The sequence below is a fragment of the Panthera onca genome, chromosome E1 (genome assembly GCF_046562875.1).
Source record: "Panthera onca isolate mPanOnc1 chromosome E1, mPanOnc1 haplotype 2, whole genome shotgun sequence".
Lineage (NCBI taxonomy): Eukaryota > Metazoa > Chordata > Mammalia > Carnivora > Felidae > Panthera > Panthera onca.
The window spans coordinates 3,544,269-3,570,479 of NC_138352.1; the positions used below are offsets into that span (position 1 = coordinate 3,544,269).

Sequence of the window (26,211 nt, forward strand, 5' to 3'; positions counted from 1 at the left end):
AAGTACCTAGTTACAAGTGAATGAATCTTCTATTTTCTTTATGGAAAACCGAAAAGTTGCTTCAAGCTGTGCTTATGTTAGATTTGGCATCACACTGAGTGTTGCAGAGACACTGCAGAAGGAGTCCTGTTGTGAAATTAGATGAAAAACAGTGGTAAACTGAATTTCATTTAAGTGAGTGTTTCTACAACTTAAATTTGGTTTCTGCCTGGTATTTAAATAAATATACTTCAGAGCCTTTCCAGAAATGCGATAGAAGACCAAAGAACACCGTAACACAGCAATGCACACACGGAGACTGCCTTGAGGAGGTTGAGGCTTCCTGGGAGGAGCCAAATTACATTTTCCACTCTATCTTGCCATTCTACACAGAACTGATAAGCACAAAACCTTCTGTTTTATTTTAGCATCTTCAGAATTTGGGGGCAAGTTTCTTGAAACCTCAGATAGTTCTGAATGCAAAAAAAAAAAAAAAAAAAAAAAAAAAGAAAGAAAAAGAAAAAGGAAAAAACAAAGGGAACAAGGTAATGCTCATTTTCCCTCTTTAATCCGACCTCATTCACTTGTGGGTTGTGAGATACCAGGCAGTAAACTCTCACTCCTTGAGACTCAGCGACGTCTGTCCAAATGGGCACACCCTTTTGTGAACACCCTCCAGCAATTCCATTTTTTTTCCCCTCTACTTGTTTCTTCTCCACGACGCTTAAAATGTTCACGGGCTACTCTCCTCGCGGGATGCTCGAGGGCAGCCTTGTGCAGACAGCGGTGGGATTTCCCAAGGAACCTCCGCCTGGGACCCGCCTACGTGCCTTTAGGCTGCCAGGCGGCCCGGGAGGCAGTACGACCACCCGCAGCGTCGCCATGGCAACGGCCCGGGGCCCACCACGCGACCGGGAGGGCGGGGAAACCAGCGCGGAAGTCCCGCCCCCGATTTGCCGGGCGGAGGCGGCCCTCGCCGGGAGCGTCGCCATGGCAACGGCGCCGCGCGCAGGCCGCGGCCGGAGGGGTGGGGAAGGGGGCGGGGAATGTGAGCGCGGAAGTCCCCGCCCCCGGGCTGCTGGGCGGTGGCGACGGCGGCGGCCCGCAAGGATTTGAAACCGTTTCGCGGTGGCGGCGGTGGGGGTGGCGGCGCGGCGGCCGACCGGAAAGCTTGCATGTAGGGGCGCCAGGTTCTTGATTTCCCGAGTTTCCCCGTCCTGCCCCTACAACCCGGGTTCTCGAGTGGAATTTTGCGCGGGGTGGCGGTCGCCCCGCCCGTGCCCGCCGGTCCGGGGAGGGGCGTCGCCCCGCAGGCCCCGGGCCCGTTCGCAAGGCCTGTGGGGCGCGCGCCCGGTTGGGGGGCTCTGGGCGCAGACCGCTGCGGTTCCACTTGTGGAGTGAAACCCAGCCCGGGCGCGGACGGGGAAAGTTCTGGGTAAAGTTTGCTGGGCGGATGGAGCTGGTCCGCGAGCCGGGGTCCAGAGATCGGACCGCTCCGCTGGGGAGGAGAAATCTGTGTCCGGGACAAGGTAGGGAAGCGGCCGCTGCCTCGCGGGCTCGCAGGCCGCCCGCCCCGTGCCCGCTCTCCACTCTTGCAGGGAAAGTTCCTCCCAGGACAGGATGGACGACCCCAGAGTGAGGGCAGAACCCAGGGGCTGGCCCCTCTGTGGGGACAGTCCCGACAGCAGTGAGCTCGGGAAGGCCTGGCCCAGCATCGCGGCGTGCTGGGGCCAGCGAAGGTTTCCGAGTTCCATTGTGCAACAGAAAACAACATCAGTACAGACGAACAGCCTGTGTTCTGATCACTGGGTGGCTATTTTACTATTTGTCCTTTATGTTAAAAGAGGAGTAAAAATAAGAAAAGGCAAACGAAACGACAGGAGCCTCCGCGTAGTGGTCGGGCTGCAGTGGGGTGGAGCGCACGATGACGGGCACACCGTGTTCAGGCCCAGCTGCCACTTTCCGTGGGACTGACTCTAGGTCAGTAACTTAACTCTGCTAAGCCTCAGCTTCCTGCTCTGGCAGGTGGCTTTGAAATAGTGCCTGTCTCCCAGGGCTATGACCGGGAGACGTTTGTAAAGCACACAGCGTGCTCCTGGCCCCGTCAGGGAAGGCTCTATCAGTGCTCGCCTAACTGTCCAAACATCCCATGTACCTGTAAGACTGAGCTACTGAGGGACGTATTTCAAGTTTTTTGGAATGACTCACCATACATTTAAAATATGTTTTGAACAAAATGGTTTTTTTTCTTGCAACTTTCAGGAATGTGTTTGTTGTGTTTGGCAACGGGCATATATATATGTGGGGTGTATTTTTTGTTTGGCAGTGTGGCTGCTTTTCTCCTAAGGCCTTTTAATATTTGTGGCCTGCTTCTTTCTGCCTTGCCGACTCCTATGGCAGCTAAGCACCTTGAGAAGGTTTTAGCTTATTTGAGAGGCATCCACATATAAATAGGTTTTAAAAAAGACAATGGCAGTGAGTTAAATAAAAGACATGATCAAATATAGAGTATAACTATTAAGAAGAGTCACCCAATTGACTTCTTTTTTTGGTTTTGAAGTGATTTATGTGACTAGTAGACACATGAGAAGTACTTAAAGCCTCAGTCAAAGATAGAGCTTTAAATAGTGGTAAAACTTTTTGATTAGATGGAACTAAGTAGATATAGCTTGTTTATAAGATGTAATTTGTGGGGCGCTTGGGTGGTTCAGTTGGTTAAGCATCTGACTCCTGATTTCGGCTCAGGGCTTGATGGTTTGTGAGATCAATCCCTGCATCAGGCTCTGCAGAGACAGGGCAGAGCCTGCTTGAGATTCTCTGTCCCTCTCTTTCTGCCCCTTGTGCACTTGCACACATGCTCTCTCTCTCAAAATAAATAAATGAACTTGAAAAAAAAGATGTCATTTGTGTAGGAAGAATTCCTTGAAGGTTTGAAATGGTAACAGTTTTTCCTTTTTGCATTTCTTAATTTTATTGGAGAATAAATCAGGGATAAGGAGATGCAGATTTTTAGCTTTTTGTAAATATCATATTGACCTTTTATTGTGTTAAAAAAATGTGTACTCCAGTATTGTGTCTCCTTATAACAATTCCAATTGCCTTTCTACTTTTCAAAATATGTCTTTATTAGTTGGAGATATTGCTGACGTGTATGTAAATGGCCCACAGGTTCCATATAATGGATCTGAGAGCTAGGGACTTCAGAATTTTAATTCTAGCATTGCGCTTTATTTCATGACTTTGGGTGAGTCTTTTAGCTGTTGAGTTTTAGTTTTCTCTAACGTTAAACACTAACATCTCCTGCATGTGTCAAAGAATTTATTGCCAATTAGTGATTATTAAAAATCTTTTGCTTTAGCTTTATTGGTGGGTGTTGTCAGGCAAATGTTTGAGTACGAGGGCAGGATGCGTTGTTAAAACCTGGGAGTATACTCCTGGGCTGGAGCTGTGTTCAGAATTCTGGGTTTGTGAGTTTCTGTTTGGTCATCCATTTGAATAGTTGCTTTTCACCTTTTTTTTTTTAAATTTTTTTTTTCAACGTTTATTTATTTTTGGGACAGAGAGAGACAGAGCATGAACGGGGGAGGGACAGAGAGAGAGGGAGACACAGAATCGGAAACAGGCTCCAGGCTCTGAGCCATCAGCCCAGAGCCTGACGCGGGGCTCGAACTCACGGACCGTGAGATCGTGACCTGGCTGAAGTCGGACGCTTAACCGACTGCGCCACCCAGGCGCCCCTCACCTTTATGATCTAATACTCTGCAGTGGTATCTAGCCTTTTGTTACCAAGTACATAACGGGTGTAATTATATTAGAATGCAGTTAGTTATTGTAGGAATGCAAAACAGCCATTCCAAACACCCCCAAGCCAACTAACCAATCAGAAAATGCATTTATTTTATTTATTTATTTTTTTAATTTTTTTTTTTAACGTTTATTTATTTTTGATACAGAGAGAGACAGAGCATGAATGGGGGAGGGGCAGAGAGAGAGGGAGACACAGAATCAGAAGCAGGCTCCAGGCTCTGAGCCATCAGCCCAGAGCCTGACTTGGGGCTCGAACTCATGGAGTGTGAGATCGTGACCTGAGCTGAAGTCGGACGCCCAACCGACTGAGCCACCCAGGCGCCCCAGAAAATGCATTTAAATACAACTTCTCTTAACCAAGTCTTAAATTTGAAAATATGTTTCTTCTACTGTGATACAGAAGGTAGGATTGCCAGTTTTGGTAAATAGAATTAAGGCCATATAATATTTCTTAAAAAAAAATTTTTTTTTTAATGTTTATTTATTTTGGAGAGAGAGACAGAGTGCAAGGCGGCGGGGGTAGCGATGGAGGGAGGGGCAGAGAGAGAGGGAGACACAGAATGCGAGGCAGGCTCCAGGCTCCGAGCTGTCAGCACAGAGCCCAACGCGGGGCTCGGACTCACGGACTATGAGATCATGACCTGAGCCGAAGTCAGATGCTTAACCGACTGAGCCACCCAGGCGCGCGGCCATATAATATTTCTATTCTAGCAGATCTGTTTGGTACTCAGAACAGAGTCTTTTAAAAACTTACTGGTCACGTTAAAGTGGGACGTTATTCCCTTTTGTTAGCATTTATTTACCAGTCAGTTCTTTAGCTTCTAATACGTGCCAGATAAAGTGCTAGGTGCCCACTAAGATGTGTAAGTCAGGGGCCCTGCCTTCCAGGAACATGTCACAGATGGTGGAAGACATGTAAATAATATATAGATGTGTACAAAAAATGATAGCACGATGAATGCTGCTCCCAGATGTGAGCAGTGCATGCTGAGTCTGGCACAATGGGCGTCTAGGCCGAGCAGGGCAGGCTTTATTCAGAAGTGCCATTTGAGCTGTGTTTACCTGACCGCAGGCAGAGGGGACAGCCTGTGGGGAAGACGTGTAAGGGCTTGGAGGGTTGGAGGCATGGCACGGAGGTCAGCGGTGGGGAGGTGGCCTTTGGTGGGTGGGTATATTAGGCAGTGTGTATGTAGGGAGAGGTGAGAGATGGTCTGGTGGTGTGGAGCCTGATGCAAGGGTAGAACTCACCAACCTTGAGATCATGACCTGAGCTGAATGAAGTCGGCCGCTTAACCGACTGAGCCACCCAGGCACTCTAGGAGAGACTTTAAAATAGAGTGATATGTTCAGCTCTGCACTTGGAGGTGGCAGGTGGGGGTGGGTGGGGGGCTTCTTCTGGTACCAGTGACTGAAGCAGGGAAACCAGATAGTGGGTTGCAATATCTCTGAGATAGTGGCAGCGAGAAGAGAGATAACAGGTAGGTTTTGAGACATTTCCGACTATTTGTTGATATATTGACTTCAGGGGGGGTTAGAGAATGGGAACGGGGGAGGGGATGGAGACCCCGGGAGCGGAGAGTTTGAACCCGGGAAGAGGTAACTGATAGGTGATCGAAGTGTTGGCAGTCGAGAGGAGAGTTCATGCTTTGGATATAGAAGCAAAGGAGGAAAGGAGGTATTCTGTTCTCTTAGAGGGAAGCTGAGAGGCAGAAGGAAGAGCCTTTTGGGGTGTCACCACCTGACTATTATTTTTTCCATGAAACGAGGTAAGATTTTTTTTTAATTCAGAGTGAGAGGAGGCAAGAGCAGTTTGAGGGGCTTTAAAATGTCTGGTAAAAGCTTAAAAGCTGCTTTGTGGAGCAGGAAATGGTGAAAGACACCTGACAATTCGGGTAAGGTAGGAAGCTGTGTGACTACAGGCAGTGCCTGTTTTCTCCAGACCCTTAGTTGGGGATTGAAGCAGGTGGTCAAGGAGCACAGCCTTGCTGAGGGAGCAGAAGGAGGAGAGCGTTTAAGAGGGTAAGAGCTGTGATCTGGTAGAAGGGATTTGGGAAGATCAGAGCAGCGGGAATGAGGAGGACAAGGGCTAGTCAGGTGCTGAGGGCCTCCTAAGAGGAGAGTTTCTGGATTGAGCTTGGAGGGGCAGCGGTTGGGACACGGCAGTACGGATCTCAGTAAGTGTTTTCCTTCCGGGGCGAGGCCGAGGGGAGAGTGGAAGACCCCAGAGAGTGGGTACCATGGGCCCGAGAGAGAATGGGTTCACCTCTGACAACCGGGAGGGAAGTCATGGCGGCCGGCAAAAGCTGTGGTTTACTCCCAGAGGCAGGCAGAGAGAACTTTCTAGGAAGAGCCTGTGGGTAGGTAGTAAGACGGAAGGTACTGTGGTTAAGTATGAGAAGCTGGTTGGGCAGAGACGAGGCCGGCTGTGGAGGAAGACAGCTAATGAGGCGGAACAGAGCTCTTTTCCAACATATAATTTGTAAATGAGTAAATGACAAACTGGGGACTATGTGTAATGTAGAGGGAGTCCATTTCCCTTTCAAGACATTAAAAAAATTGTTTTTAATGTTTGTTTATTTTTTAGAGAGAGAAAGAGTATGAGCGGGGGGAGGCGCACAGAGAGAGGGAGACACAGGATCCGAAGCAGGCTCCCGGCTCTGAGCTGTCAGCACAGAGCCTGATGCAGGGGTCGAGCTCACAAACCATGAGATCGTGACCTGAGCCCAAGTCAGACGCTTAACCGACTGAGCCACCTAGGTGCCTCAAGACATGTTTTAATTGAAAGGAACATGGTGAGCGTAGATAGTTTTAACTTAAGGAGTTTTGTCAAAACCTACCGAGTTTTGGGATTCACCTTCTTACATATAGTATTTTTCTTGCTAATTAGGAAGAAATGTGAGGACTGATACTTTAAGGTTTTTTTTGAGGGGAATTAACGTTTTTGAATTTATATACAGTTAAAAATCACTTTTTTGGTATACAGTTTGGTGAGCTTCTACACATGCCTGGGACAGCGTCTTCTAACCTCCTATACATTCAACACGCGGAACAGTCCCGACACCCCAGCTGTGTTCCTTGTGCCACGGCCTTGTGTTCAGTGCTCCCCCAGCTGCTGAGCCCTGTGAACCACTGTTCTCTGTGCGCACGCTGTTTGCCTTTTCTAGAACGTCATACAAATGGGTCCATACAGTGTGTCGCCCTTTGAGAATGGTTTCTTTCGCTTAGTGGGCTACATTTGCGGTTTATCCGTGCTCCGTTCGGATGCCAGTGGTTCATTGCTTTCTGTTGCTGAGTACTCCTTGGTTGTGTGGGTACATCATAGTTTGTTTACCTGTTCCCCAGGGGAAGGACATTGGGCTTGTTTCCTGGGGTTTGATTACCCAAGGAGATAGCAGTTATAAGCCTTACCTTCGGGTAAGGTTGTGTGAATAAAGACTGTTTCGCTTGAGGAAACACCCAAGGGTGAGATTTCTGGGTCACGTGGCAAGCGTGTGCTGAATGGCGTAAGAAGCTACGAAATCGTGATCCCGGGTGGCTGTGCCGTGTCGCACTCCTACCCGCAGTTCCTGAGGGTTCCTGTCATTGTGTGTGCTCACTGGCGTTTGGTATTGTTTATTTGGCATTTTTTATTTTAGCTGTCCTACAGAGTGTGTAGTGAGAGCTCGTTTTGACTTTAATTTGCATTTCCCTAATGATTAATGATGCTGAGCATCTTTTTATGTGTTTAGTTGTCATTTGTATAATTTCTTTGGTAAAGTGACTTTTTTCTTTTTTTTTTTGCTATTTTTATTGGGTTGTTGTCTTACGGTTGGGTTTTGAGAGTTCTTTGTATGTTCTTGATGTGAATCCTTTGTGACTCATATATACATATATATGCGCATATATATATATGTGTGTATATATATATGTATATGTATATATGATTTGCAAATATTTTCTCCCAGTCTGTGACTTATCTTTTCAATCCCTTAATGGAGTCCTTTGCAGAGCAAAAGTTTTTTTTCTGTTTTGGTGAAGTCCAATATAATAATTTTTACTTTATGGGTAGTTCTTTTGGTGTCCTGAGAAGAAATCCTTGCCTAACCCAAAGTCATCAAGATTTTCTCCTATGTTTTCTTCTAAGAGTGTTATAGTTTTACATTTTACACTTAGGTCTGTGATTTGTTTTGAGTTCACTTTTGTCTGCAGTGTGAGGTTTAGGTTGAGGGTTTTTTTCTTTATTTTGCATATGGGTGCCCAACTTGTTACAGCATATTTGTGGTAAAACCTGTCATCTCTCCGTGATTTGCCCCTTTGTCAAATGCCAGCTGTCCATACTTGTGTTGGTCAATTTCTGACCTCCGATTAGTTCCATTGGTCTGTGTGTCTTCTTTCACTAGCACGGCATTCGTTGTCTTGACTCCTTAGCTTTATAGGACATCCTAAGATCAGGTCGTGTGAGTTCCCCAACTTTGTTCTTTTTTTTCTGAATTGCCTTTACTCTTCTGGTTCCTTTTCCTTTCCATATGCATTTTAGACTCAGCTTGTGCATATCTACAAGGACCATTGCTGGGATTTTGACTGGGATGACAACAAATCTATCGATCAGTTTGGGGATATTTGACACTAGCGTGTTTTCCTTGCTCTCTTTCATCAGAGCTGTGTGGTCCTCAGCAGACAGGTCTTAATATTTTAATTTTAAATCTCTTACAGACTGAATTATGGAAATGGGAAGTGAAGAAGAAAAGTGGGAGAAGCTGGATGCAGAATTTGATCACTTTGTGGTAGATATGAAGCCCTTTGTTCTAAAATTACCTCATAGGTCAGGTAAGATTATGATTGTAAACTAGATTCTTTTAAAAAAATGTTTATTTATTATGTTTGAAAAAGAGATTGAGAGGGAGAGCGAGCACGCAAGTGGGGAAGAGGCAGAGAGGGAGGGAGACACAGAATCTGAAACGGGCTCCAGGCTCCGAGCTGTTAGCGCAGAGCCCGACACGGGGCTCGAACCCACGAACTGTGTGATCGTGACCTGAGCCGAGGTCAGACGCTTAACCAACTGAGCCACCCAGCTGCCCCGTAAACTAGATTCTTAAGATTAATTTTTTTCTTTATAATGTTTCCTCAAACCAGTGAACTATCACAACGAAAACAAAGCTGAATTCCTTTAATAACAATTTCATCTGAAGCTGATGTAGGATTGTTTGCTTTGAGCTATCCAAGGGTAAATAGAAATTTAGTGATAATATTCTAGAAAACTGTGGAAAGATCTTAATATGACACCACTCTTAGACATCATGAGCTTAAAGCCCATGGATCTCTAAAGTTTCTTTAGAGAGTTTAAAATTTCTTCTCAACTATTCCTTCCTGCATCTTTTTCCTCCCTGAAATGCTTCCTCTTTCAGGAGCCTGCTGTCCCTCTGCTCTCTGACAGTTTTATGTATCAAAGCAGAAAAGAATCTGTTGGTTTTATATGCTTGTTGGTTGACTGAGTGAAATCAATTGCAAATGAGTTTTTGTTGCTACCTTGTCTGCATTTCTTGGCCTGTTTTCTCTAATTATGGAATGAGAGTCTCTGTCTCAAATCAAAGACTTTCCAGATAATTTAAGGCATCAGAAGACAATTGGAGAGAGGTTGAGGGGGCCAAGATGATTCTCTAAGTGACAATAGGCCGTAAAGGCAAATCTGATTTGGTAGTTTGGCAGTGGAGAGCGGGAGTGGGGCCAAGAAACTCTGGCTTTTACCCGAGTTTTGTCCAAGTTCCCTCTTTCCCTGAGGTGTTTAAGTGAACCGTGTGTTCAAAATGAGGAAGCAACTCAACATTAGATATTTGTTCCAGGATGCTGCGCTGGGAGAAGGGAGCGTCGTGTAGCAGTTATGCATTCTAGTGCCACCCATTGTTCCACGGCTGTAACCTTTCCTAGTCAGCATGGTCTTTCTTCCAGGCTTCTTTCCCAACTGTCTTCTCTTGCCTTGTCAGACTTTAACCTCCTCTTTCTTCTGCTAGTCTTCAAGATGCGTATTTCATGTCCCGTGGCCCATTCATGGGTATTTGTATTATTCGTATATTATTTGATTAATTGTATTCACAATGATATCTATGTTGTGTTCTCTTATGATGTTCACTACCTTTTTTTTTTTTCTTTTTCATTAGATCTGCTCATTAGGAAAAACTTGTATTAAAGTCTTCCATTATAAATGTATTTCAAATAAAACTACCCTCATATTTCATCTTCTTTTAAAAATGGATGTTAGGTACATAGAATTGGATTAATTGTAGTCTTTGGTTCATGACTCATTGCCGGTATTGGTATATCCTGCCCTTTTATTTAATTAATTAATTCATAGTGAATGATCTGGAACTCACATCCTAGTCAAGAGCCTGAATAATGATAATAACTTATATCTTCTTCTAGCTAAATTCTACTTCTGATAATTGCTCTCCCCAATATTGTAAGTAGAGTACTGAATTCTTTTCAGTAATGAAATTGTACTGAATTCTGGCCATTAGGATATTGTATAGGTTTCAGTTTTCTGCAAGACATTTAGAAAATACATAGTTTGAAAAAGTGTTTCCTTAAGTTTATCTGTTTTACTTTTCTTTTTGCCCCAAGTACCCCCAGTATTTCATGAACTTTGCTTTGTGGTTATATAATTTTCAAAGCTAAAAATACAAAACTTCTTAAAAGGTTGGCCCTCATACCTGTAGTGATCAATCTGGTATGAGCAAAGCGGTAAATCCAGCCCTAGCGATTTTTGTAGGTAAAACAATAAATGAATGTGACCTTTAGAAACTAAGAGATTAAAGCAGACTTACGATTTATGTTAGATATATAATCCTCAGGTTGAGTTAGACTGATAAAAGATTAATGTCAAAATAGCTTTCATGAGACCTAAAAACAATTCTGTGTCACGTTCAGATAAAGTAGTCAATAGGTTATATGGTGGATTAAACAGTACTGTATTTTTAAGATAGTTTTTAAAAGGATAATTATATTTGCTAAATTACATGTTAATAGCCCTCAATTATTTTTAGAGGGATTAAAAGAAAACCCTAAATTAATCAACTCTAAATCTGAAATTTATCAGCTTTAATAAAGAAAACATTTGGAATCTAATTTTATTTTTTGTTATTGTTTTTTAGAAAGGGAGAGAGAGAGAGAGAGAGAGAGCACGAGCGGGGGAGAGGGGCAAAGAGAGAGAGAGAGAGAGAGAGAGAGAGAGAGAGAGAATCGTAAGCAGGCCCCATGGTCAGTGCAGAGACTGATGTGGGGCTCAATCCCATGACCTTGGGATCATGACCTGAGCCAAAGTCAAGAGTCAGATGCTCAACTGACTGAGCCACCCAGGTGCCCAAGATCTAATTTTAGATTAAGTTTAAAATGCTTACATAAGATTGCATTTAATATCTCTTTTGGTTTCTATAATTGGAATCATAGGAAGATTTTTTCAAACTAACTAAGATTATCTTAGAGATGTGTTTATAGTAAAATTTTATCTCTTTTAATATTACTTTATCTCTTCTTTATCTGGTAGTGATCCAGAGATTTTATTTTTTAGAAAGTACTGGTTTGCATTTGTCTTACCTGATCACTAATGAACTGAAAAAGATAAACCATAGACCAGGGTGTTGGCGAACTGTAGCCTCCCAGGGCCAAATCTAGCCCGCTACCTGTTCTGTAAAGTTTTCTTAGAAAATACTGATGCCCATTTGATTCCATATGGTGTGCGGCTGCTTTCATGTTATGGTGGCAGAGCCGAGCAGGTGTGCCAGAGATCAGACTAAAACGAGGACTATCTGGCACTTGACAGAAAAAGTATGCCAGTCTCTGCTCTAGACCAGAGCAGGTGTTTTGTAGGTCTTTAACGTTTTATTTTCTGAAAAATCCAGCTTCTTTTTTTTTTTTTTTTTTATGTTTATTTTTGAGCGAGAGAGAGACAGAGTGTGAGCGGGGGCATGGCGGGGGCGGCGTGCAGAGAGAGAGGGAGACACAATCCAAAGCAGGCTCCAGGCTCTTAGCTGTCAGGACAGAACCCAGTGTGGGGCTCGAACCCATGAACCCTGAGATCACGAACCGCGAGCTGAAGTCGAATGCTCAACTGACTGAGCCACCCGAGTCCCTGAAAAATCCAGTTTTTAATAGTTCTTACGTATCTCTAGAACGACAGAGGTGTGCGCTTTGGATCAGAAAGCTGTGTGAGCCTTCAGGAACAGGTGCAGGACTAATGGGCAGGAAGAATCGGAACCTGTATGCCAAACTGTTACTGCATATGCTTAAGCGAGGAGCTCTCGAAGGCCCCTTTACACACCGACCGGAACCAGGCACGCTGAAAACCTTACCTTCCTACATGGTAGGTGTCACTGACCGGAAGATGTAGGAGTTCCATTTCTTTAAAAGTGTCAATTCATCATCCCCTTTGGGATTGGTTATATTCTTGAGTTACAAGTCCTAGGTAATACATTAGTTAAAACTGTTCTTTTTCCTTCCTAATTTACTTTTTACTACTTTGAATAGAAGTCAGATTTGGCCTTAAGGGGACTATGCTTATTGATGGAGCCATCCCACAGTATTCTGCAGTATTTCTAAAAAACTCACAGTGAATTTTTTGGTATTGAGCCTTAATTTCCCATTAGTTTTTGCTGGATTACATTAACCATCATTTATGTGTATTAGTAAATTCTAGTTTATGAAACTCTTTCACACACATTGTTAAAATTCATGAGAGGTTGGATTGAGAGACTTCTAAAGTTCCTTTCTTCTCTAATGAAATGATGACAGGAAGTTGGGAGTTTATACTTTGTTCAATTTCACTGTCAAAATCAGCTATTAGAAAGGCAGTTATAATTATGTTTCATTGGTTAATTGTCACTGTCTTGATCCTTGTAACCATGAAATATGCCTTGGTTTGTGTGGTGTTTGATGAATACTTGAGAAATCTGGAGTACTAGGTGTTGGTAGTGGACTGTTTTATGTATGTACGTATATATATATATATATATAATATATATATATACACACACACACACTATATTAGTATAGTATCATAATATTATACTATACTATGTAAATATAAATATATATATATATTTTTAAGAAAGCTAACTTTGTGAGTTAACTCTGGTTAACTTAAACCCATTTGCAGTCAAGAGGCACATTGCACACTAAATGATAATTTCTGTTATCCAAGTTAGAGATGCCAAAAGTTTTTTTTTTTTTAATTTCAAGGTCATTTCTTTTTTTTTTTTTTTTTAATTTACTTATTGTTTAATTTATTGTTAGTTAGCATATGGTGCAACAGTGATTTCAGGAGTACATTCCTTAATGCGCCTTACCCATTTAGCCCATCCTTCCTCCCACAACCGCTTCAGCAACCCTGTTTGTTCTCTATATTTAAGAGTCTTTCATGTTTTGTCCCCCAAGATGCCAAAAGTTTTGATGCTGTTACCAATTGTACGTTAAAGTAGAGCCATATATTTTGCTTCAGATCAGTAGTCTTGGCGATGGTAGTTACGTGATATTTGAACGTTGCAATGACTGCTGTGCATGTCTGACTTGGGATAGAGGGTCGTGTGTCACCTCTCCCAGAGAACACCCTCTCGAGGATTCTTTGTGTGGGATTCAGAGAATTGTTGGAGAAGTATCCAGTTAATGCAGAGTTTTCTTCAGAAGGGTATCAAGAAGCCCACGCTGCTTGAAAAACTATTAGTGGGTGAATGTCCTCTTCTTAAAGACCCAAGGGGGAACGTTTTCTGAAACGTGTTCAGATGTTAAGATACCAGTGTATTGCATCATACTCATTTCATAGAATCATCGGAAAGGCTTTACTTCACAGATAATAACAACAAGAAGGTCCAGAGACCCGTGTTGGATTTTCTAGTTAGTTTATGGCTTGGCCAGAACTAAATTACAAGTCTAGCAACACCTCTGTTGCTCTTCCTTTAGCTTCATTGTCTAGCCTAATTTTTGTTTTTGATTTTTATTGATGTGGGTTCTCTGCCCACTGATTTTGTGTGTGTGTGAAGAGTAATTAATGATCACAGAAAGAAATAGAGTACATGATTTTAAAAAGAACATTCCATTGGTCTTTTTTTTTTTTTTTTTAATCGGGCATTTCTAATATTCCATTTTATCTCCACTATCAGTTTATTAGCTTCGTGTCTCCTTTTTAGTAGTTGCCTTAGGGCTTACGATTTGCATCTTTAATTTGTGGCAGTTTACCTTCCAAAATATTATACCAATCTATGGATTATGGAAGAACTTTACAGGATTTCCTCTTTCCGTTCTTTGTGCTGTGAGTTTCCAAACATGTCACTCCTACATGCATTTTATTATTATTGTTATTTTTAATTTTAATTCCGATGTAGTTAATGCACAGTGTTATATTAGTTTCAGGTGTACAATATAATGATTGCACACTTCCGTACATCGCTCAGTGCTCATCCAGACGAGCGTACTCTTAATCCCTTCACTTATTTCCCCATCTCCCCACACACCTCCCCCCTGGTAACTACTAGCTTGCTCTCCAGAGTGAAGAGTCTGGTTTGTTTGTTTGGTTCCTTTTTTCTTTGTTTTGTTTCTTAAATTCCACATATGTGTGAAATCATTGTGGTCCATTTACCTTTTTATAAAGCTGTATTTTTTTGCAGCACAAATAATTATTAGACTTACTTGTCATGTAATTTTTATCATTTATCAGATTTCTTATACACCAAAACATAACTAAAATGTAAAATGTTATCCGTTTTATGTATTCTAATATTTTATAATTCATTGTGCCTTTCTGATAATTGAATTTGAGTATTTGAAAAGTTATTACCAAACTTGAAACTTGATGGACATCTTAAGTAATTATTTCATTATAGTACATTTTGAAAGAATAATTTTTCTAATTTTTAAAAATCAGTCCATCTATTTTGATGAACCAAATCCAGCACAAGCAAAAGTTTCAAGCCCGGAAGGATTACCAGACTGGGTAATGGGTGAGCTGGGAACCAGTGACCACAAATTAAATGAATCGTGGAAGCTTTCTTCTGGAGAAGATTACTCTTTGGTGCAGTCGCCGACTGATGTGCACAGGTATGCTGTGAAAATGGGATTCAAATGGGATTCGTCATTTAACTTACCTTCACAACTTCATATATTGTTTCTCCTGGTGGTGTCTTTCATTTTTTTCATTTTTATGGTAAGTAGTTGGTTTAGTTTATAATTTTGTTAAAGTTGAGGGCTGTGAAGGGATGTTGGGTAGGTAAAACAATTTAACTTCTTTCATATATTCAAGATTCCCAGTGCATATTTAGCCCCTTCTGGGTATCCGTTAAATATATAGACATGTATTTATATATGTATATATGCCAATACTTGGAAAGTAGTGCCTGAGAATCTCCAAATAATTTCATTCTCTGTGTTCCTTCATGACAAGCATGAATTAAGAACATTGTCAATGACTTGAACAAAATATAACATCCTGCATATTCATTTCGAAGCTTATACTTGAATTTCTTTTCTTTTTCCCTATCGAGCGGTATTTGTTTTGATTTAATAATGACTTAAAGGTAAACCCCATTCAACTGTGCTTTCCCACTAGAGCACTAAACTTAAGGATTTTTAGTGCAAAGAAAGATAAACTTCTAAGTTTTGCAAATACACAAAAAGTAGATTATTGTTGTAGGACAACTTTTGGCTCTTACGAGGGATAGATTTACATTGGGCTTTTAGCAAATTTTGAATTTTACCCTTGGCACTGTTTTCCGAAATGTCAAAATGTTGCACGGTGGCAGTTGACATAGATCATACTTTATGCTTCATCCTCACCGTTCTCTTGGTAGTTTTCATTTTTTGGAATTTGGTTTGGTTGCCAGTGTCATCTCTCTTTTGTGCTGTCATTTTGTTTGGTTTATTCCTTAATCAGATGGAGAAATGTTATTAGTGATGTGAAATGTCTTCTGGTTGACGCAGCGCGGTTGATGTTTTTCGGGCCTCAGGCATTCTGGTGGAAAAGAACGGACGAACACAACGTGAGAGATCCAGCCCATGTGAAATGTTTTGATGAGAGAGGGGACACAAAATGGAGAGGCGAAAAAGGAAGGGGTGATAGAATTCAGGGTGCATTCAGAAGATTAAAAAGAGGTGAATAGATGAGTCCCTAGCACACGGTGTGCAGTGCTTGGTCTTAGCAGTCGTAGGAGATTTAAAAGTAGAGGAGGTGTTACTGTGGAATTTTCGTTAGCCTTATAGCAGATCAACGGAGGTGTGAAGAGAGTGTGGTCTGCATGCAAAGGAAAACACAGTTCTCGGTTTGGCTGAAAAATCGGTGAGATCTCACAGTCCGTGAGCTTGGTGTTTGCCAAAACGTTTCTTGCGCGTCCAACTGAAAGCTGCGTTCCTTCTAGGTATAATGCATATGGAGTTTACAGTATAAAGGTGAACTAAAGTAGTTTCCCATATCTTGGAGCTGAGACCAGAGGTTGGAAACTGATGATCTTCTTGGACTGAATGAATCACGTGCATAGATTTGTTTTGTTTGACGTCTGTAGTGTCTTTAAGGATTTTTGAACGAGTTATTCGAAGTGAACAATTGGGAGTTTTACATAAAAACATAATTTTCTGGGGGTGCCTGGTTGGCTCAGTCAGAAGGGATTGTGACTCTTGATGTCAGGGTTATGAGTTTGAGCCCCGTGTTGGGTATAGAGATTACTTAAATACATTAAAAGAAACCAAAACTTAAACAAAAACCTGACTTTCTGGGCTCCTTAAAAAACTAGAGACTCAGTCGTCTTTCCAGAAGCCAGTCACACGTGGGAGTTAAGTGACACTTGGTTACTGCCCCAGGAAATGCCTTCGCTATTCGCTGCTCATTTTTGGCACTGACTTTGAGATCAGTCGCATCTCTGTTTGACTATGAACTTTTTCTCCCCTTTTAAGTAGGGTCGAGAGGTGGAAGAAGTATTTCTTTTAACGCTTTTGCATCCTATCACAAGTGGAAAAAAGAAAGGTAGACGAAGAGGGGTCCGAAAACTCAAAAAGAGGAGGGAGACCACATCTTTGTAGAAGTGAAGAATGTCCCTACGTCTGGCAGCATAATCACTCGTTTGTTACCCAGATCCTGCAGAAATTCGCTTTCTGATGTTGTTTTAGATAAACAGGGAAGAGCATTAAGTGCACGGATTAATTTCCATGTAGTGGTTATGTGTAGTTGTGGGGATATTCGTGAAGATTGAGGTGTGTGTTAAATTGAGGCTTAGGGTAGAAAACAGACTTGAGATCTCAGGAAATCCAAGTAATGGACTTTCCTTTCTCGGAACAGAGGATAAAGTTTAAGAAAATTTAGTGAGAATATTCTTCAGATATTACTCTGTGACTTTTCTGGAAAATGATACCATGGTGAAATCTCCATAATTAAAAACATTTTTTAAAATTTTACTTATTTGTATTTATTTATTTGTTTACTTATGTATTTATTTTTGAGAGACAGGGAGAGAGGGTGCAAGGAGGGACAGGAGAGGGAGAGGGGGAGTCCCAAGCATGCCCCACGCTCAGTGCAGAGCCCAATACGGGGCTTGATCTCATGGCGGTGAGATCATGACCTAAGCTGAAATGAAGAGTCAGATGCTTAACTGACTGAGCCACCCGGGCGCCCCCAAATCTCCCCAATTTTAACAAATAACTTCTTTTTCTTTGTTGCTCACCTATAATAAAATGGCATTTGATGCAAATCATTCAAGTATGAGGCGTGCGTAATCAGTTATATAATAAGTAATTAATGGGAAAAGCAGGTAGTTCTTTGGTCCTACTCAACCCTTCAGATCTCACAATTCGAAAAAATCTTGCCTGACACCGCAGGTCTATTTAAGTGACTCTGTGTTTCCTTGTTCGTGGCGTGCAAAGTCCTCTGTTTCTGTCCTCCGTGCTAGACTGTAAACGTCAGGAGGCAGGGACTGTGCTTTCGCTATTGGCACTGTGTTTCCAGGGTCTCGCACCGGGCGGGGACCTCTTGGGAACCACGTAAGTATTTATATCTGATAAGTGCTTACATGCGTGAGTGACTGTGTTGTGTCAGGCACTGCCACTTACTTAATTTAATGTGTACAAAAACCTTTGGAGGCAGGTAGATTGTGACAGAGAGGATGGCCCATAAGGATTTAAAAAAAAAAAAAAATCTTTTAGGACAAGTTGAGGAAAGGATCCATTTTAGAAGTTAAGAGAGGTGTGGGTACAGGCTATAGGGATGCCCTTCACACACCGTGAGTGATCTAAAGGCACTGAGCTGGGAAAGACAGACTGAATGAACTGTCTTTCTGGTCAAGTGCCCGAACATCACCAAGGCTAATTGACAGCCATTTAGTGCTGCAAAAACAAAAGCTCTCAGACTATCTTTTCTTCTATTGTTCTCTTCGTTTCATTCCATCATATTTGCAAATTTTAATTGGACTTAAAATTTGAAGCCACAGGTCCACGAATTAACAGATATTTGTAATTTTGTGAACAGGAAGGCATTGAAAAGAGTAAAACTGACATTTCTTTTAGCTAATGGCAATAAAGTTGATTTAAAAGCCAAGTAAACACATGATGTGTGAGAGGAGATCGGAAGGGGCGGGAAGAGCCCTACTGATGGTCTTACTGTGCCAATGAAAAAGTCAGTATCTGCTACTGTTGACCTAGTACATCTCATCAGTTCTGCAAGAAATTGTTTTAAAAAGTTTAAGAGGCTTATAATATTTGACACATGTATGTTTTTATAGTGAATAATTTATTGTTACTTAGAACTGAAGTTTAATGCTGCCTCATAAATTTTACAAGCACTTCAACTTGTCCTTTGAAAAACCTCTTTAATCTTAAAAGATTTTCCCCCTTAGTGTTTCTTTTTTGATCACTTTATAAAATCCTGCTTTACTTAGACCTTTTTGTATGTGAAGTATTTCTAATGGCATTTTAGATTATGCTGTTTGTGTCCTAGCCTTTTCATATTGTTAAAGATGCAGGGCCCTTTTGAAGCCTCTTTGTTAGGCCTCCCTATTCAGGAGAGGCAGCACCTTCCCTTTACCTTTATTCTTCCTGTAAGAGACGGGGCGTTCTTCGTTTTAAACACGTTAGAAGTAGTTTGAGGTTATATGCTATCGTGGTTACTCTCATGCTTCCCCCCCCCCCCCCCCCCCCATACACATCATCCACTAGTAAGCTTAGCATTTCACATTGGATTGCTTCGACACGTAGCTAGTCCCATCCTCGTTTTATTCTTTGCTTTCCTTTTTCACCTTTCTTCTTGAAGGTTATATTATTACCAGTGTTTTCTTTTAGAAAAACCACTTTTTAAATTGCATTGCTGTTTTATTAGAGATCTATTACTGTATTTTAATGTCAAATATCTGCTTTTCTTTTTAAAAAAATTTTTTAAAGTTTATTTTGAGAGAGAGAGAGAGAGAGAGCGAGCATGAGCGGGGGAGGGGGAGAGAGAGAAAGAGGAAGAGAATTCCAAGCAGATTCCGTGCTGTCAGCACAGGGCCCCGTGTGGGGCTCGATCCCCTGAAGCGTGAGATCGTGACCTGAGCCGAAATCAAGAGTTGGATGCTTAACTGACGGAGCCACCCAGGCGCCCCCTGCTTATTTTCTTGACAGTGAAAAATTTACCTACATTTGAGTTTGGTGCATGATTTTACAAAATGTTACTGATGAGACCACAGACTTAGATCTCATCCCTGTACAGTTGGGCTAATTTCATTTAGTTCTACAACCATGAGCTGTATCCATAGATACTACTTCCTGGTCATCCTTCGGGTACTTACCACTATGATCTGGTAGAGACCTTAATTGCCTTTGCGGTTGACGGACTTCCGGGTAATTCCATGGTCCTCCTCTGGGTGTTCACAGTCTTATAATCCCTTCCTCTTGAGTTCAGGCAGGACCTGTGACTTGCTTCTCATAGGATATGGCAGTGGTGATGGGATGTCATTTCCATGATTACATTATGACACATAAGGCTCTGTCCTGCTAGCAGACTGACTTCAGAGTCTTGCTGTCTTTTCCTTGCTGGCTGTGAAGAGCCAGGCTGCCATGAATTCTCTAGCTCTCAGGAACTGAATGCTGCCAACAACCATGTGCACGGGGAGGGTGGATCCTTCCCCGGTAGAGCCTCCAGATGAGAACCCAGCTCTGGGCAAACCATGATGGCAGCCTGCATGGCCCTAAGCAGAGGACCCAGCCCAGCTGTGTCTGTACTTCTGACCCACAGAAACTAGGAGAAAATACATCTGTGTCATTTAAAGCTCTTCAGTGTGTGGTAATTTGTTACGCAGCAGTAGATGACTAGTACAGTTTTTATCCTCATTTTGGGAAATGATACAACCCATATACAATACATGCTTCTTGTAAAAACCTCAGAGTAGAAATATGTGGAGTAAAAAGTCAAAGTCTTTCTCTCCATGTCCTCCTTACTCCACTTTGCTCATGGGAAGTAATAGTCATCAATAATTTGGTGTGTATCATTCTACAGTAGCCACGTAGCCACACATAAGTTATTAAAAAATTATACATTAGTTTATACTGTATGTCCTGTGGTGAGACTGGCTCTTTTTCCGCTTCACTGTATCCGAACCTGTGTCATGTAGCCTGTGCAGTCTTTTTAACCACCGATAAGAATCCCTAGTGTGGATTGACTGTAATTTAGCCTGTCTCTGTCGCTTTTAATTCTTCACGGTTATAAAGAATGCCTTCGCATCTCGGTACACATACCATTATGCATCTGCATGTATTTTTTGGCTACTGCTGATGCTCAAGAAAGAAATCACTGTTTTAGTAGCCCGGTACGTTAACAAATTTAACGGATAAGGGATTGGTGGGATTATTATCAGGTACGCCATCTTGCGGATTGACAACAAAAATCTATTTGGGCTAGTGTGGAGAGATCTCTAAGGTACATAAAGTTTCAAAGAAGCTTATAAAAGCATAGTAAGCTTCAGTGTATGTGTGTGCATGGTGTATTTCAAAGAGGATATATGGACACACATGTGTACGTGTGTTTGCGATATTTCTGGGTGCCACACGTGAAACAGTTTTACCTTTAGAGAGAGGGACTAGTCTGGTGTGGAATGTTAAAAACTTTTTTGTACATACGTCTATGTTAGTTTTAATAGTCACATACTTATTTTTGATAGATACTGTCAAGTTGCCCTCCAAAATACCATCTTGTTAAGATGTTTGGGCATATACAATAGTGATGCGTATTCACACATTTAACTATATATAATTATACAAATTTAAACATAAGAATGAAATTTTCCCAATAAATATTTGTGGATTTCACTTGTATTTCTAATTTGTTAAAACAGAAATCAGGTGGGACGAGTTGTGCCATTTATGGAGCACCTAATGTATGCTAGATACCATTCTAGAAATCTTTTACAAGTTATCTGATTTCATCCTCTCGACCCTTCTGTGAGGCTGACGTGATGGCCCTTTGTATTTATAGATGAGGTAACAGCTTCGGTGAGGTCATACCGCGTTCCCCGTGATGGATCCAGTTTTGGAATCTAGGTCTTGATGATTTTAATTTTTTTTTAATGTTTATTTATGTTTGAGAGAGAGACAGAGACAGAGCATGAGCAGGGGAGGGGCAGAGAGGGAGGGAGTCACAGAATCCGAAGCGGGCTCCAGGCTCTGAACTGTCAGCACAGAGCCCAACCCAGGGCTTGAACTCACAGACTGTGAGATCAAGACCTGAGCCGAAGTCGGACGCCCAACCGACTGAGCCACCCAGGCGCCACTTGGTTTGATGATTTTAGACCCTGTGTTCATTCTAGTCTAGTCTATCCTGTAGGCACAAGTACCGTATGCAGCAAATGTGGAAATTCCACTTTCATCCATCATTTTCCCCCACTCAAGCTGTATCAGCAGTCCTGGGCGACTGTGCCTTTGTTCTTGGTTATTTCTAGGTTGAGCTGAAATGAGGGAGTTTGCCTTTGTTCAGATCTCTCTTCTGACACTTGGCAACTGTGTCCTCAGGCAAGTTACTTAATTTCTCTAACCTCCAGTTTCATCATTTGTAAAATGGAGCGAGAGAGCCTCTGACAGGGACCTGAGAAAGTGTTAGCTGCGGCCACCTTCATCACTGGCGTGGTGATTGTCATTTCAATGGTTCCTTTAATTCATATAAACTTGCATAAAACCTGCATATGGAGCATAGTTGTTAGATGGTTTGACCATTCTTTCTTCTCTAATTAGCTCATCTTCCTAAAGGATACTGTCTTCAAATCCATCAGTCGTTAATTATTTTGCGTTACTAAAAATCATTTGAGAATCACTTGAGAAAAATAGATTAATGGCTGTGTGGAAAGCTTCTCAGTGTAAGTATGAATCCTGCCCACTCTTAGAAGGTGTATTCTCCCAAACACGGAACACGGAGATAATATGTTGTATTCTTTTCTTAGGATTCTATGAAAAATGTATTGAAGCTTCTGTTGAACGGCCTGTGATTATTTTTATGACTTTTCAGTGAAGTATAATGTGGTCTGGTAGCTTTATCACCAAAGTGCAGTTAGGGTCTAGGATAGAAAAGACGAAAAGAATGACTTAATACCACTTAACTATTTTTACTTGAAACTTTGCTTAAGAGTTCCGGGTTAGGAGAGGGTGGGGGGGGGGGGGGGGAGGCAAGATGAATCAGCCTGCCTCCCAGTGGAAGAAACACAAGGATTCTACTTAACTGTAGAGGACCTTGTTCATGAAAAAGGAAGGCATTAGTTTAGATTTCTTTAGATGCCATTTTATAAAGAGCCACCATCTAGATGACGTAAAAATTCTAGGAGTGTGCAAACAGAATTATTATTTACTGTATATTACTCTTACCCTATGAGATTTAGGTTATGTTTATATGAATTAAAGTTTTATCTTTTAATTTATATTGTGTCCTCTAAGAAAGAAATTTGTTCATACCTGTAAGAAAGGACTTGGAGAATAATTATCCTATTTTAAGTGATTATAGAGGACTATAATTTTTGCATCTTGCTTTAATGAGATCCTTCCATGGATTATTTGATGCCAGATTTTAGTTTGGAATGAGGAATCTAATTATAGCCCTGCCCTTATGGAAAATATGATTTGCTTTACAATGATCCTCTTTATGATGTGGTTTTCCAGGAATGCATTGCGGCAGAAAGCTGGGACTGTGTATGTCCTTTAAAAATATCTCCCATTATAGCTAACGTTTCATTGGCTCGTGCAGTTTAATGACATGACCAGCAGATGGTGATCAAGTATAATGAAAATGTACTTGTGATTGAGTATGTTCATCTCTGTGAAAAAACATTTTTCGCTTCAAAAATAATGATGTAATTTTCTAGTCTGGATACTTAAAAAACTGCAAAAGAATCTTTTTCTTGGTTAAACTCCATTTTTGTGTGTAAGTGACATTAACACTATAAATAGCCCTGCTCCTAAATTGTTGGATGAATTTATGAGGTTGCTGATCAGTATCTTTCCTTCCTAGGGATTCTTTATATCCAGTGGCATAAATAAATATGGTTAGGATTACACACAGTAAAACATCCTTAGATATTTACAAAGTACATTCATTATATTTACAAATAGCCCCGTTGTTTGGGCAAAGATAAATTCTACAGTAGCACCATCCCGTAGTACTTTCTGCAGTGGTGGAAATGTTGTATGGCTGTGCTATCCAGTACAATAGCCACTATTCACATGTGACTGTTGAGCCCTTGAAATGTGACTAGTGTGACTGAGGAACGGAATTTTAAGTTGTAATTAATTTAAATAGCTGTATGTGATTTAGTGGCTCCTGTATTGGGGCTTGGCACTGAAGACCCGGGTCTTCTTTTGGGCCACTGTAAAGCCTGAGCTAGACGGAGAGCTGCTGTCTAGGTGGGGAAGCGGGTTGCAGACCGGGACCTGGAGTTGGGTGTTGGTACCTATAAACTGCCTCCGCCACAGGGGAGCCCTTTTATCTGTGCTTACTTGCGATTCATGGGTATCTCTTCTTTGATGATAATCACCCATGAGCAACACCTAGTTGCTTTTCTGTTCGGTCAGTCTCAGGTTTCAGAGGAGCTCTTGCCAATAAATGTTTTTGAAAGAAAGAAAAAGTAATCATTTTCCTTAAGTTGATTTTTTTCATCATTTTGTTTGGATAAAACACTTAGCATGGATTACATGTGATTCATTGGATGCTTTTGGTACAGTGGCTGCTCGTTAGGTAGACACTTATCCTTGAGCTCTACAAATAAGTCTGCTGCATAAATGAGGAATGAAAACTGTTTCTTAGGATACTCCATAAAACATAATGTTTCATGCACTCATAAAACCACCTAACTACTCATTAATTTTCAACATTAACACATTAGTTAAATAGCATTCTTCGGTGTTTACCAGGTCAAGGAAGTGGCAACAAGTTGCAACTGAGATAGAATTGCTTTGAGAACAATGGGCTTGCGTTTTTCTGAGGCTTTTTTTTCTTTTTGTTTTAGTGAGTCAGATTTTTGACGTATTTAGTTGCTTTTTAAAAAATTTTAATGGGTGGGGCTTTGTAATAGCATCTTTTTATTTCACAGGCAACTTTCTTTTTGTGAGGTCATAATATTGAATAGTTTTGATTGTCCATTTAATAAAAAAAGATGACAGTAAGTTTATAAGTATGTTACCGTAAAACTTAATTTTAAGGGAATTGAAATACTCTCTGAGTGTTGTACTGTTAAACCAGAGATCAGTTAATAAACATTGACTTAATTGTATGGTTTTTATTTTTAAGTTTTAAAATCGAATGTTATTTTCAGGTAGGAAATGGGGAAAGCAAGAAGTCTCAAATTGTTTATGAATCTCTGGTCATTTTTTTAGTTTTGTCAACCCATCTCATTTTTTTTTCCATTTTGTTTTGTTTTTCTTTTTATTCCTAATAAAGTTCCCTTTGAAAAATTAAAATAATATGTTGTGGATCATTGGAAGTTATTTTTATTTTCTTATTTCCAGGGTAGTTTGATAGTTTACTGCATTATTAGTTGTTGCTATTTATTTTTATGTTTCATTTCCATTTAGCAATGCCTTAAGAAGATGATTCTTCAGGTGGTGTGTAACATTATTAGCCGCTGCTTAGATGAATGCAAAGACATGAAATCTAGTTAATTCTCATTTTAGTTTCCTGATCATTTATAATCTAGTAGTTGTGTAGGAGTCGTATGATTCTTGCAATGTTTTACAACTGTGAAACATAGTGTACATGTAAAAAGTGCACGAAAATAGGGACGCCTGGGTGGCTCAGTCAGTTAAGCATCTGACTTCAGCTCAGGTTATGATCTCACGGTTTGTGAGTTTGAGCCCCTCGTCGGGCTCTGTGCTGACAGCTCAGAGTCTGGAGCCTGCTTCAGATTCTGTGTCTCCTTCTCTCTCTGCTCCTCCCCTGCTTGTGCTCTGTCTCTCTCTGTCAAAAGTAAATAAATGTAGAAACAAAAAAAAAAGTGCACGAAAATATACAGGTACAGTTTAAAGAACAGTTATAAAATAAACATCCCTATACTTTTAAGCCACCCAAGAAATAGCATATGATAGTACTCCAGGAGACCTTGGGTGTCCTTCCTGACTGGCTCCTCTTGTCATCTCCTGAGAGGACCATTGTCCTGTCTTTTGTGTATATCATTTCTTTTCTTTTTTTTTTAACTTTATATAAGTGGGACCATACTTAATATATTATTTTGAAGCTTCTTTTTCTCATGTTTTTCAGATCTATCCTTGTTAATAAATGTGGCTGTGTTTCATTCTTTGTGGCAAACTTTTAAAGTCAATGTGTAACATACGAGACTTAATCAAAGCTTGGTGCAGCTTTACAAAATGAATACCTGTATGTAACCATCGTCTAAAGCAAGAGAGAGACCATCCTCAGCTCTCCAGAAAGCCCTCTCTTGCCCCTTCCCCGTCATTTACCATCCCACCAAATAGTAACCACTATTCTGCATTACATCACCGTAGATCAGCTTTAACAGTTTTTGATTCATAAAGCGTGTTCGCTTTTTTCTAGCTTCATTGGCTCAACGTTATGTTGTGACATTGATTCGCGTTGTTGTGTTTAGCAATGGATTATTCTTTTTTATTTACTACTGTGTGAATGTATCGCATTTATATATGCATTCTACTGTTGTTGGATATTTGGTTTTGTTCTGGGCTTTGGCTGTTACAAATAATTCTGCTGTGAACGTTCTCGTACAAGTCTTTTAGTGCCCATGTGCGCGCTGTGTTGGCTTGGAAGTGTCCTTACAGTACATTCTGCCAGAGAGTTTTCCAAAATGGTTATGGCAATTTACTTTTCCAGGGTAGGATTTCAGAGTCTGTGGCTCCCCCACTCTCCCAATACTTGGTTTGTCCGTTTCGTTTAGTTTTAGGGATTCTAGTATGGTGTGTTTTAATTTGCATTGTCCCACATGGCTAGTGGCATGGAGTACCTTTTCCTAT

General features: G+C 41.1%; 1 protein-coding gene and 1 long non-coding RNA gene across 10 annotated transcripts in view; one reads left to right on the forward strand and one right to left on the reverse strand.

Annotated features, from left to right (window-relative positions):
* Positions 1 to 1,025: 1,025 nt before the first annotated feature.
* Positions 1,026 to 26,211, forward strand: part of CEP112 (centrosomal protein 112) — a 415,035-nt gene continuing 389,849 nt past the window's right edge. For 6 of the 9 annotated variants that reach the window (XR_009614106.3, XR_009614109.3, XR_009614111.3 and 3 more), the window contains exons 1-4: positions 1,027 to 1,156; positions 8,479 to 8,592; positions 11,928 to 12,118; positions 14,672 to 14,844. Coding sequence is in view for 2 of the 9 variants with exons in the window: in XM_060645622.3 (XP_060501605.1) it covers positions 8,487 to 8,592; positions 11,928 to 12,118; positions 14,672 to 14,844 (470 nt within the window). In the remaining 7 variants the exon portion in view is untranslated. Of the gene's footprint in view, positions 1,157 to 1,216; positions 1,509 to 8,478; positions 8,593 to 11,927; positions 12,119 to 14,671; positions 14,845 to 26,211 lie in introns of those variants that run through there. The other 3 variants (XR_009614112.3, XR_009614107.3, XR_009614113.3) reach the window with 3 other exon arrangements.
* Positions 15,425 to 19,675, reverse strand: LOC132687424 (uncharacterized). The gene is made up of 2 exons (XR_009614114.1): positions 19,548 to 19,675; positions 15,425 to 15,754 (listed from the first exon to the last, which is right to left on the reverse strand). It is a non-coding gene; the product is annotated as an uncharacterized LOC132687424 (long non-coding RNA).